We start from the raw sequence: 13,122 nt of genomic DNA on the forward strand, positions 1-13,122 counted from the left end.
TTGGCCCCAAAACCTCGAACCTGCTGCCGCTTGTTTGTCGATGTAGGATCGTTGTTGAAAGTTCCATGAACTTTTTGAAGTACCCTTGTATTGTTTTATTTTTGATTTCTAGGCGCACTGTTTTTACCCTTCAGAATCATGGCCTATCTCAAGCAGGAAAAACAGAATGGCACCTTTACATTTGCTGTATCCAGATTTCTGTGGTCTCCAATAATTGACCCTACTGCCCTTTCCTGCATTTATGATAAAATCTTCTATTCCTTATTAAGATTCCTGTAGTGGTGGTACCTAAATCCCAAGAACAGTACATAAAAAAATCTTCCCCAACCCACTTTTATAAATCTGTGAAGACATTAGAAAGAACTATTGCCTCCAAAAGGCAGGTTCCTACCTTGGTTGGATTATTTTAATGTAATGGAATTTAAAATTTTAAAGGCTCTATTTCAATATGTGATTAAAAATTTAAAAAATTTTTTTTTGAAATTAGATGAAAAGTCTGGCTACTAGAGAGCAGAATCAGAAAAATGCTGCCTATAATCTTGGAGTTGCTGAAGCTATCAGAAGCCACAAGAATGAGAAACCTGAATTCTATGTAAGAGTCTTTTTTAAATTTCTATTGCTAACACTTGCCTCATCTCTGCATATTTGGATCCACTCCCTGTATTGCAGGTTGTGCCACTTTTTAAGTGGAAGAGTTGAAAAGTGGGTGGTGCATGGTTGAAGCTTTCTTCTAGGGCAGGTGGTGTCCAGTGTCTGCCCCCACACAATTCACATTCACAATACTGTTCCTATTAGTCACTTTGTTAATTACAGTAATTCTCAACTAGGACCTGGGACAGATGGCAGGGGACCAGCCTCAGTAAAGTCCAGCCCCAGGATCTAAAGAGAGAATGAGCAGCATTGGCATCACTTCGGAGCTTGCTGGAAACGCAGAATCTAGGGTCCCATCTCAGACCTCCTAAATGGGAATTGTGTTAGTCCATTTCTGTTGCTTATAGCAAAATACACAGAACTGGGTATTTTGTAAAGAAAATAAAATTTATTGCTCACAGTTTCAGAGACTGGGAAGTCCAAAATCCAGTGAACACATTTGGTGAAGGCTTTGGTGGTGGCAACAGTGACGTCAGGGTATCACATACATTGCAAAAACAGTGTAGTAGAGAGAGCAGAGAGAGAAAGAGAGAGACTAACCTCCTCATTCATTCTCTTTTTAAAGCTCTCAGAACCATGCCCATGACCACCATTTTTAATCCATTCACTATGGCATAGTGCTGCAATCTAATACCTTTTCCAGGCCTCAGCTTTCAATTGCCATAATAGGATTTCTCACCCCCAACTGTTATAGTAGGGATTATGTTTTGGGGGGACATTCAACCCAAGGCAGTAATGTACATTGGAATAAGATCCCCAGGTGGTTATATGTGCATTAAAGTTTGAGAAGCCCAGCTTCAGATGGAGGTATCATCTGCTTCACCACTTGGTTCAGTTTTCAATCATTGTGTCTACCTTTATTTCTGCCTGAATCTTTCTCTTTTCACACGACTATCGTGGTAGTCTGACACTCTGTACTTAAATCTAATAAAATGTGTATTTTTATTAATCATCAAACATTTATTAAACTCCTCTGTGCTGGCCACTGTGCTGATAGCTATGAATATAAGGTCCCTCAAGTAAAGAGGTCTCAGTCTAGTGGGGGAGACAGACACTTAAAGAGACAAGAGTGTGGTGTAATAAATGCTAGGATAAATCTTTGAGAAGGGCACTATGTGAGAAAAAAGGAGAGTCACTTAATCCAGACAAGAGATCTGGAAGGACTTCCTGGCATATGAGAGTTAGGTAGAGAAGCAGAGAGCATTCCAGGCAGGGGCTGCGGGGAGGGAGAGTGAGCGAGCACGGTGCTTTTGAGGTTGGGGCATGATCTCTTGCTCTCCTTATATACGAGATATAAGCTCCAGATTAAATTTATTACTTTGATTCTCATGTTTGATATATCTATAGACATCTGAAATTTTAAAAGACCCAAACAGAACTTTCAATTCCCTTAACCTGTTCTTCTCTCCATCTTCCCGTGTTTGTAAGTGGCATCACCAGCCAGCAAACTCCATATCCAGGACTGATTCCAGATTCCTTTCTCCATCCCCTGCATCCAACCATCTGCAAGTCCAGTTGCCTTTACCTCCAAAATGTACCCAGTATCTTCATACCTCTTCTTCATCTTCAATGTTATACACTAGTCCAAGCCACATTGTAAGGCCCAGCTTCTGCAGTACCTCCCGAGTTAGACATACTGTTTGTATTCTCGCTCTCCTACGGTCTATTCTCCACATAGCAGCCAAAGTGATCTTTTAAGATTCGGAAGCAAAACATACCATTCTCCCATTTTGAAGCCTCTACTGGCCTCCCCTTGAATTAAAATGAAATGTAACTCCTTACTTTGACCTATCAGACCCTATATGATTTGGCCCCTGCCTTCCTCTTTGAGTTCACTGACTTCTGCTCCCTTTGCTTACTGTGCCTCAGCCACACAGACATCCTTCTGCCTATTTAACATGCCTGCCTTGTTTCCATCTAAGGTCTTTGCACTTGCTGATACTTCTGTGTGGAACACAGGTGCCCCTGATATTTACAGTGGTGGTGATTCACTTATCTCCACAGAAGTCTTCCCTCGTAACCAACCATTTCAGCCCTATTCCCACCTACTCACTTGTGATAAGGACTTCATAGGGCTCATCACTACCTTAAATGATCTGATGTGTTGTTTACTTGTTCTCTGTCTCCTGGACCAGATGCAGGTGTGATGACAGCTGGGGTCTCTGTTCTTGGTCACTGTTGGGTCGCCAGTGTCTTGAATGGCCAGGCCCACAGCAGGTGTTCAGTTCTCCCTTGTGCCACCTCCTCTCTTGTCTTTGCCCATGATTTTGCACACACTCAGAATCCCTTCTTCCTTTCATCTGGATGTTGTCAGTGCTAGCTCAGGACTTATTCCATGGGTCCTTTTTTCATCTCTGTCTCAGAAATGGGACTCTGGTCAGCTCAACTCAGCTTCATTCTTGAACATGCTCATATTGTTCTGTGGGTTACCTTAACATTAGCCGGTCAGCATATTGAGGACTGAGTCAATATTAGAAATTTAAAAAATACTTTCTGATTGATTTTAGTCTTCTGAATTATTACCTTTATTTTTTGGCATTCTAGCATGAATGAATTGCTTCTCTTTTATTCTAGAAATCCTTCTTGTTTGATAAACGGCCACTCAGTCCTGAGCTGAATGCTCTTAAGCAAGAGGAATATTCCCAAAGTCTCCTGAAACAAATGGATAACAGACGGGAAAAAGAAATAAAGCAAAGACAAAACAAAGAGCTGATGGACCGCCTAGAACAAGTACAACTCACAGAGGAGTGAGTCCAGCTAGACACGCTCTGAAAAACAAATGCGGAATTTTCATGTCAAGTTAATTTCCATGTGGGATTGAATCAGCATTGGTAGTTTCATCAGCACCACTGTAACTAACTGAGCAAACTAACCCAGTTAGCAGCCATACCATAGCATAAATTTACATTAGAAAAATGAAAAATCAGTCATTATTATTATTATCATTGTAGTAATGATTGCCAGTCTATAATTACTATAGTTACAGAGTATCGATTTGTATTGTTTTGCAATCACCAATACTGGTAGGTGGAGGAAGGGACATGTCTTGAGCAGGCACCTTTTCCAGCAATTGGATGTTCAGGTGACATCAAGGAAAAGCTGAGGTTTTATTATAAGTATGTAGGGATGTCCCATGGAACCCAGGAAGGATTGGAACCAGGGACTAAAAAGGCGTGTAGAGAGGCATCCCCTTTGCTTACACCCGCAGCTCCTTAGTTGACATTGTCTTTATTCCAGAGCTCAGACTTGGAGAATGCTAGTCTCAATTCCAAATTTTCAGGGAAGAGAATCTGATTGGTATTGATTGGGTTATCTGAGGCCTGAGATAGGGTCAGGGCCATGGAGTTCATATATGCCTAAGGGGGCCCACATTTTTGCTACTGAGGCAAGAAGAGCAATTGTGGAGGCTGTAGTTACCTAGATTTTTTAAAGAACTGGGAGGGGTGGGAGGGAGATGGTGCCTGCTGTTTTAGCAGTAGTGCATTTGGACAATATGGTTGGTGTATTGGTCTGTTTATGTTGCTTATAACAAAGTACATGGAACCAGGTGATTTGTAAAGAAAATGAAATTTATTGCTTACAGTTTCTGAGGCTGGGAAGTCCAATGCCCATCTGGTGGTGGTGACAGTGACTCAGGGGTCTCACATTGCAAGACAGTGGAAACAGAGAGAGCAGAAAGAGAGAGAGAAAGACAGACTCCTCTTTCAAAGACCTCAGAACGATGCCCCTGACCACCATTTTTAATCCATTCCCTACTGCATGGTCCTACAACCCAATCATCTCTTCATGGCTCCAACTTTCAACTACCATAATAGGATTTCCTACCTTCTTAACAGTCACAGTGGGGGCTTTTTTTTCTTTTTTTTAAAAGATGACCGATAAGGGGATCTTAACCCTTGACTTGGTGTTGTCTGCACCATGCTCTCCCAATGGAGCTAACTGGCCATCCCTATATAGGGATCCGAACCTGTAGCCTTGGTGTTATCAGCCCCACAGTCTCCCAAGTGAGCCACAGACCGGCCCTGGGGGCTAAGTTTCTAATATGTAAAACTTGGGAGACAATTCAAGCTTCAATGAGTTTTGGGGGGACATAATTCAATCCACTACAGTTGGTCAGCTTATTTTACCTGTCTTGTCTGTCCTGTGTTGAACACATCGTCTACTGGCCTATGGATTTGAATTACTCTTTTCTTTCTTGTATTGAAAGCTCCCAGAATGAAATGTCAATTTTTATTTACCAAGCTCTCATTCTTATTAATGCATATTAGACATGTTTTGAGGATGTTACTCTGTTATTAAAGACTCTGTTAAACTACGGGCCCACCTTCTCCTTTTCTTAACTACCAGACTTGCTGCGCAAAGAGCCAAATACTTAAAAGATAAGATGGAAGAAACACAGTGTTACAAGAGAGCTTTGGATGCACAGGTAAGGGGACAACTATTATTATTTAAAAAATTATGCAGTGTTTCAGTAGCATTCTAAAAATATGTATAAATACTGTAATGTTATGAATGCTTTTATATGCATTTTGTGATTTTTGAGCCCCTTGTTCTTTCCTGTATGGTACTGGTATTTTTCTGAGTGTCCATAAAGTTTGTTCTCTGGTAGAATTATAATCTGTATTATGTGTGTCCCTGTTTCAGGTAAAGAACAAACCCTCGCAGCTGCCCATGTTTGAGCCAGACTCCTCTGAGCCTATCTTTGGTAAGGACGAGGGTGAGCTGATGGCGGAAAAGCGAAAGCGCGAACAGAATTACATGAAGCACCAGCTGGAGACAGCTGCTGGCCGCAAGAGGAGAGCCATCCTGCACCAGCTGCTGGACCAGAGACGGGACTTGCAGCTGCTTCAGAGGACACAGCGACAGTAAGGAGGTCCCTGGGCTTTCTCCCTCCTTGTCCCCTCCCTCCCTTCTTTCCACTCCTCTCTCTCTCTTTCTCATACAACAGCACAGAAGTAAGAATAATAGCTCACACACTGAGGAGTTGCTTGTGCGAGAACTTGTTCTAAGCTCATTACATGCTTCAGCTCATTTTATCCTCACTATTTGCCCTCTGAAGAAAAAGTTATGAAATCAATTTTAAAAACCCTCTCTTGACCTCACTTCTCCCTCCAGTTACCGCCCTATATTTTTCCTTCCCTTTGCAGTACAGTTGAGTTTTGAAAGTTCTTTATATACTCTGTGTACAAGTCCTTTATCAGATATGTTTTTGAAAACTTAAATATGCCTGAGGGGAAAATGTCTTTCCCACTGATATTTTTAAAAAATGTATCCCCTTGGGAAAGCATTGAGCTCCGTTTTAGCTTCTTTTTTTTTTTTTTAAAGATGACCGGTAAGGGGATCTTAACCCTTGACTTGGTGTTGTCAGCACCACGCTCAGCCAGTGAGCGAACCTGCCATCCCTATGTGGGATCCGAACCCGGGGCCTTGGTGTTATCAGCACCGCACTCTCCCGAGTGAGCCACGGGCCGGCCCAGTGCTCCGTTTTAGCTTCTGTTTTACAGCAGGCGAACAGCCCTCACTTGTCCCTTAGTGGCTCTGCCTTTCCGCATGTGCTGCCACAGCTGGATCTGGGGCCTTTGCATTTGTTGCTGAGATTATTGCAGCTTCCTCCTCTGCATATAGCCATTAACTTCCCTAGATGATCTCCTAAACATGGAGTTAGGAGGATTAGACTCTGATACTTCCGAGTTCTATGACCTTGGCCGGATCACATGTAGGGTCTCTGAGTCTTCTTTTTCTCCTGTGAAAAATAAGGATAATCACACCTGCCCCACCCATCCTTACTGTGATAATTAAATGAAATTATGTATGTGAGAGCATTTTTGGAAACTGTAAATATCTGAACAAATGTAACCTGTGGTTTTTATTTAGTTACCTTTCTTGTTGGGGCTCTGGTTGTAGATCCCCTTTTCTGTATGGGTCAGATCCTTGTTTTCTGTTTCTGTATTCTTTACTGGTTATTATTCCAGATTCTCTCACTTCCCTTATCTTTTCCAACTCCCTGGCCCTTCTCTGGTCCATCTCAAGATGTGATCTTAAGTCCTCCTGTGGCGAATAGAAGACCACTTGCTTTCAGAGGGGATAATTTAGTCAGTGTGATCCAAACAGGCTTGCTGAGCTATTTATACTTGTTTTATTCTTTTTTTCTTTAAACTTTTCTGCTTTTGTTTAAAAATATATATATAACAATTCGTGCTCATTGAAACAAGTCAAATGGTGGAGGGATTTTTAAAAAATATTAAAGGTTAATAATTTCCCCTACCAAGCAGCCAATGTTAGGGTTAATATGCAGCCTTCTACATGTTTTTCTATCCTTTACAAATCTTTTCCTATTCAAACAATGGGCACATACATATTTTTCTTTCTATTTTTGTAAATGAAAATGAAGTCTATGAGATCATATATATTTCTCTGCAAGTGAATCTTTCTTTAACCTGATAATGTGTCATTAATTCATACCCAGGTTCGCAAATATATACCAGATTTATTTTAACAGCAGCATAATATCTATAATACGGATATACTATAACCTTTACAGGATTGATGAACATTCACTGTTTCCAGATATTTTTCTATTACAACAATTCTGTATTAAACATTCTTAATATATTTCCTGTACTGGCTCTTTTGTTTCTATCAGATAAATTCATAAAAGTGGGGTTGCCAGGTCAAGCATATGGCACATTTAAAGTATTCCAGATACTTACAGTTTAATTTTGAAAATGACACAGCAATTTTCTTCCCAGAAGTGTTGTGAGAATGCTAGTTGCCCCCTGCACTGTCTCACTTTCCTATTCTACGCATTTAAATTAAAGTGTTTTTTTTTTAAATTTAACCTATCCTTTAAAACATAGGGTAATGGAGGCCAATAAGCATATGAAAATATTCTTAACATCACTAATCATTACGGAAATGCAAACCAAAACCACAGTGAGAGAACCACGTTATACCCATTAGGATTGCTTGTATTAGAAAGAAAACAAGTGTTGGTGAGGATGTGGAGAAATAGGAACCCTTGTGCACTGTTGGTGGGAATATAAAATGGTGTAGCAGCCATGGAAACCACTATGATGGTTCCTCAAAAAAAATTAAAAATAGAGTTACCATATGACCTTTCTGGGAATGTATCCAAAAAATTTGAAAGCAGGTTCTCAAAGAAATATTTGCTCACCCATGTTCATAGTTGCACTTATTCACAATAGCCAAGTAGAAGCAACCCAAGCGTCTGTCCACAGATGAATGAGTGAACAAGATGTGTGGTATGTACATACAATGGAATTATTATTCTACCTTAAGAAGGAAGAAAATTCTGACTCATGCCACAACATGGATGAGCCTTGAGGACATTATGCTAATGAAACAAGCCAATCACAAAAAGACAAATGCTGTATGATTCCATTTATGCCAGGAGCTTGGGGAGGGAGAAATGGGGAGTTGTTTAATGGGTATAGAGTTTTAGTTTTGCAGGATGAAAATAGTTCTAGAGATTGGTTGCACAAAAATGTGAATATACTTAACACCAAATAACAGTATACATAGAAATGGTTAAGATGCTAAATTTTGTTATGTGTTTTTAACCACACAGACAAAAAACCCTATGAAAAGAAAAAAAAAAAAGCTGATAAAAAATTAATAGTACCATTCAGTCATTGAGCTCCCATTATGTGATATTATATATATGTAATCTGTATATGATATCACTTAATCTTTATAATAAGTACACAATAACTATTGAATCAATGCTTGTTGATGAAAAGCTAGCTATGCTATTTTAGAAAAAACTGAACTGGTACAGAAGACATTACTGATTTTTTTTCAGAGGATCCTGACACCTAGTGGCAAAACCCTTAAGAAGAGGCTAAATGAATAGTCACATTTAGTGATGCTACTTCTAGAATTTAATGAGAACTGACAGTAAAAGTTTCAATTTGGCAAGAAACAGACACATATAAATAATTTGAACCAGGCTTAAAGTGATTCACAACTTTAAGTGTGTTTGGAGATCAGTGATAGAAACACAGTGCTGGGAATACTGACGCATTGTACTTGAAGAGAGATATTACACTGCAATCACTTCTTTGATTACATGGTCTTCACCAAACACTCCTATTTTTTTTTTCATTGCCTTCTTCACAGTGTCAGATATTTTCTCTCTTTTCTTTTCTCTTGCTTAGTCTTTTTATGTTTCTTTCCCCCTTTCTAGACTTTCATTTGCATGCCTCTCTACTTTGTCTTGGAAAATGCCTGTAGCAACTGGTAGGCTGATTACTGACAGCCGAGAGCCTGGAATAAAAGGAAAGAAACATACTGTATAGGAAATCCATTTGGAATGATTCTTCAGATGAGTCAAATTAGCCTCAAAAGAAATTAATGGCTTTAAAGGCTGAAATTGTTAATTGGAAAAAGGTTTCAGTGCTGCTTGTTTAAACCAGGATTGAAGATGAAAGATCATAGACCCATAAGTCATTTGAAAGCTAGGAGCTTCACTATACTGTTACAGCATTCATGCCTTTTAGTATATTTCACAGAGTAGTGAACAAACCGGAAGGTTTTCCTTTTAGTCTAACATAAAACAGAAAGCATGGAGTCATGGGGCTCCCAAGGTTGGTGCATGCCCTTGCAAATATTATGAGTGGAGTAGATTGTTCTTTTCTCTCTAGACACGTGGCAGACAGAGCTGCTGAGCTGGAGCGAGTGAACAGAATCAACCAGTGCTTACAGGAGGACTGGGAAAGGAGTGCTGCGATGAAGAAGCAGCGGGACCTGGAAGAGAAGGCTTTTGAGCGGTAATACCTGACTGGCAACAGAAGTTCTTAGGTTGCAAAGAAAATCCCTTCTGTTCCTTGTTCACTTTCCTCTAACCCTGGAATGGCAGATAGGTTTCAAGTGCTGACTCCAGTTGATTAGTAGTGGCTGCCTGGGGAAGTTTGTGGAGAAAGCAAGCCTGTGTTCAGTAGGAAGTACTGCTGGAATTGATTAGAAATGTCTGTTACAGACACAGGATTGGAGAATTCTGTATTGTATGCTGCGTGTTTACCAATTCTGTCCTAATCTTTACCTCTGCTTAGGATGGCTTTATTTTCTTTTTGTGTTGGATGGGGATTCTCTTTGGAAATAACTAGTTGGAAGCAGGGAGAGTGAGTTTCTGATCTGAACACTTCCAAGGCTTATGGAATTGTCATTTAAGAGCAGAGTCAAGGGGGTGTGGGTAGGATTGGAAAAGTGAGGTGCCCATTATGGAACGAACCAAGAACATCTTCCTGAAATTTTTTATTATATCTCTGTCTCATCTCCCTAGCTATATATTTACAATCTAGAGTCAGGGAATCTGGGTTCTAGTCCTGGTTTTGATAATTAACACTAACTTTGGAGAGGCAGCTAATCTTTTTGTCTTATTTTTCTTATTTGTAAAATGGGAAAGTAAACACTTGCCAACCAAGCAAACACAGGAGTTTAAGGGATCAAATAAAGAGATGAGAAAGTATTACACTTTGAAAAAAATTAAAACACTTTACAAATATATGTAAGGTATGGTTTCATAGAAAGTTAAAAATTTGATATAACAGACCAAGTCTATACACTCGAATTATTAAAACCCGAATATACCATAATAATAGTTTAAGTTGCCAATTAACTAATTTTTATCATGGATAAAATTTGTTATAATGGGTCTTCATCTCTAAATCTCCTTTCCTTTTTAGATTTTTTCATAAGGCTGTTTTTCTAATAGGCACAACCTATATTTTATGACGACGAAAGTAAGAAGGATGACATGAAAAATAGGTTCCAAAGGAGAAGTGGGGTCATTTGTCCTAGAGAAGCGGAAGGGAAAGGGGAGTTGAGGATTTCAAGCCATTTTCTCAGTGTTGTGGGAAAGTAGGTAAAAGGCGATGAGATTAATGCCAGGAAGATTTATTGGATTTAGAAAGAATGCCTGGCCAACATGGTGATAAAGGACAGGAGACACAGGAAGTAATCTTGAGTGGCAGGCTATCAAATCTGCTCCAGGGACATGGCAGAGCAGATCTGTTAACCTGAAGACCTAGGTCGAGCTCTGGGCAGGAACTCAAGCGGGCAGCAGGTAGGAAGAAAGAATTGGTTGATGTAAAAAAGAAAACAAAGCGAAAGCAAAGACAAGGTTCCCCTGTATGCAGTGAGCATGTGATAGTCTGTCCTATTATCAAGGCAAGCCAGGTGGGGCTTCCCCTGCCCCCTTCCAAGGTTGTTTATTCTTTTTTCTGTTACGGCTGCTCTTGCGATTCGTATTATTATTATTATTTTTTACAGAATTCCACTCATGTATAAATTTTTATGGGGTAGGAGAGATACCAGGAACTGTCTTACACAACCAAGAAAAATTGTCTAAGTGAAAAATCAGTCATCGCTGCCCTTTCTTCTTTGCTTCAAACTGCTTTTGTGTCTCCTGGGACTTTCCCACTCTTCTCTCTCCGCTGGTGTTAACTGTTAACCAGCAGCTTAATGGCCCGCTCTCCCCCTCCAAGGAGAGAGGCAGGGAGCCCGGCAGGGCACAGGTAGAGGTTGGCGGGCTGTGACACCTTGGGCAAGTTCTGTGTTCTCTCTCTGTGGGTTTGGGTGGGTGTGGCGGGGAGGAGGGTAGGGTCAGACTGTTGTGGAGGCTCTGAGCAGGGCTTTTGATTTAGTGGAGAACGAGGAACACAGGTGTGGAAGTGGGGGATTGCCAGGAGGGGGTGAGCCGCAGGTAGCAGCCTGGCGGGGAGGCTGTCAGCCTCGAGAGCAGGGACCAGCTGTTACTTTTCTTCCGTGCCCCTCCCGGGAGCACCTGCTGCTGACTGCTTTTGCTCTCCTCTCCCAGGGCTTCGGACAAGCTGTTCCTCCTGGACCAGTGCGCGGAGTACGGGCGCTGCAAGCAGTGCCAGAGGCGCACCTCCAACGTGGGCGCCAGCAACCTGTGGCCGCTCAACACGTTCCTGCACGGCTCCCGGCTGTTTGTGTAAAACTCCAAGGGTGGACCTGCGTTTCCTGGGGAAAGATTTTATCTTTTATATGTTTAGGGTGATTGTGAAACTGCATATTTGTACCTCAGAGGAAAAAATGTATTGTTTGGGTTTGGTGCTTTTTAAACCCTGTCGAATTCACATCGGTGCTCCCCTCCTGCCTTCCTCTCAACCTGCTTAATTTGCAAACCTGTCTCCGATGGTTGTGAAGGTGTCTGAATGGTCCTCAGGGCTAGAACCCACTGCCACTGGGGCTGGGAATGGGACCCAGCTGCAGTCTGGCCGCTGGGGTGCTGCTGACCCACCCCGGCCACTCTTTCTGTGACTGTGTGTAAGAAACTTAATCTTTTTTCATCTGTAATGAATAGTTTCATAATAAATATTTTCAGAGTGTCTGACTGTGCATGCAATTCATAAAGGTAAATTTTTCCCCCTCCTCCAGCCCTAGACTTTTCCAGGGACTGTATGTGTGGACATCACAGAGGTAGGTTAGGCTATTTACCTCCGGAGGTCAGAGCAATGCTTCCAGCATTTTCTAATAGATGATACACCTGGAACTTTGTTAGGTGCCAGGGATAGCATTCCCTTGGAGACCTCTTGGTCAACTCTTCTGTTTTCTAGGCGTATCTACCCCCGATTGTACTTTTACTGTGGGAATAGTGTGCACTGTGAGGGAGTCTGGCTGGCTTGGCAGGTGCTGCCACCTTCTCCCTCTGCTTCACTGGCATCCATTCCTAAGCTGTACCTGCTGTTGAAGAGGCCTTCCTGTCCAAGGACTGATTTTCAGTAAGGATCTCAACCAGAAACTTTATTCATTTGTCTTTAGCCTTTACACCTTCTCTCCCTGCCCTGTTCTACCACCTCTTGTAAAACAAGTAGAGTGAAGTCTAGATTCTGTATTTCTAGATACAGAAAAGCCAGGAAGAAAGTCTCCAATTTGTTTTCTTTCTGCCACATTTCTTCCTTAGAAAGCAAGGGAGATATGTTAGGAGACCTTTGTGAGTATTTAAACAATTGTTTTGCCCTACTACAAATACAGATTAGTAATGTGTTGAGCCCTGAATAGTGAAGGGGAAAAGATTCACATTCACTCAAGCTGATATTGGGCAAATTTTGTTGCTAATATTATCTTTTTCTATGTAAAAAAGCACACCTGCTGATGACTGGAATTCTTTGGGAGCTTTTCACCAACCTTCCTACATTGCCACCTCCTTCCATTTTCTCTGAAGATCAATAGTTTTTTTTTTATCAGGACCACTTGACCTGCCTGACATCCATACCTGCTGCACCTTTGGAGCATTTCTGTTACTAATACATAATAAATGTCCTTGTCCTTGCCTTTTGCAGCTTCTAGAGCCATTCTTTACATTTCTTGGCTCATGGTCTGTGTTTTTAAAGCCAACAGCATAGCGTCTTCAAATCTCTCTCTGCTTCTGTTATCGCATTGCCTTGTCCTAATACTCAAATTTCCTTCTGCCTCCCTTTGATAAGG

General features: G+C 41.2%; 1 protein-coding gene across 1 annotated transcript; it reads left to right on the forward strand.

Annotated features, from left to right (window-relative positions):
* The first annotated feature begins 471 nt into the window (after positions 1 to 471).
* On the forward strand, positions 472 to 12,025 carry CCDC81 (coiled-coil domain containing 81). The gene is made up of 6 exons (XM_008594227.1): positions 472 to 592; positions 3,226 to 3,398; positions 4,999 to 5,077; positions 5,296 to 5,516; positions 9,315 to 9,440; positions 11,489 to 12,025. The coding sequence occupies exons 1-6, from the start codon at positions 488 to 490 to the stop codon at positions 11,628 to 11,630; spliced, it is 846 nt and encodes a 281-aa protein (XP_008592449.1). The 5' UTR covers positions 472 to 487; the 3' UTR covers positions 11,631 to 12,025.
* The last annotated feature ends 1,097 nt before the right edge of the window (positions 12,026 to 13,122 follow it).

Source organism: Galeopterus variegatus, unplaced genomic scaffold, assembly GCF_000696425.1.
Source record: "Galeopterus variegatus unplaced genomic scaffold, G_variegatus-3.0.2 Scaffold10396, whole genome shotgun sequence".
Lineage (NCBI taxonomy): Eukaryota > Metazoa > Chordata > Mammalia > Dermoptera > Cynocephalidae > Galeopterus > Galeopterus variegatus.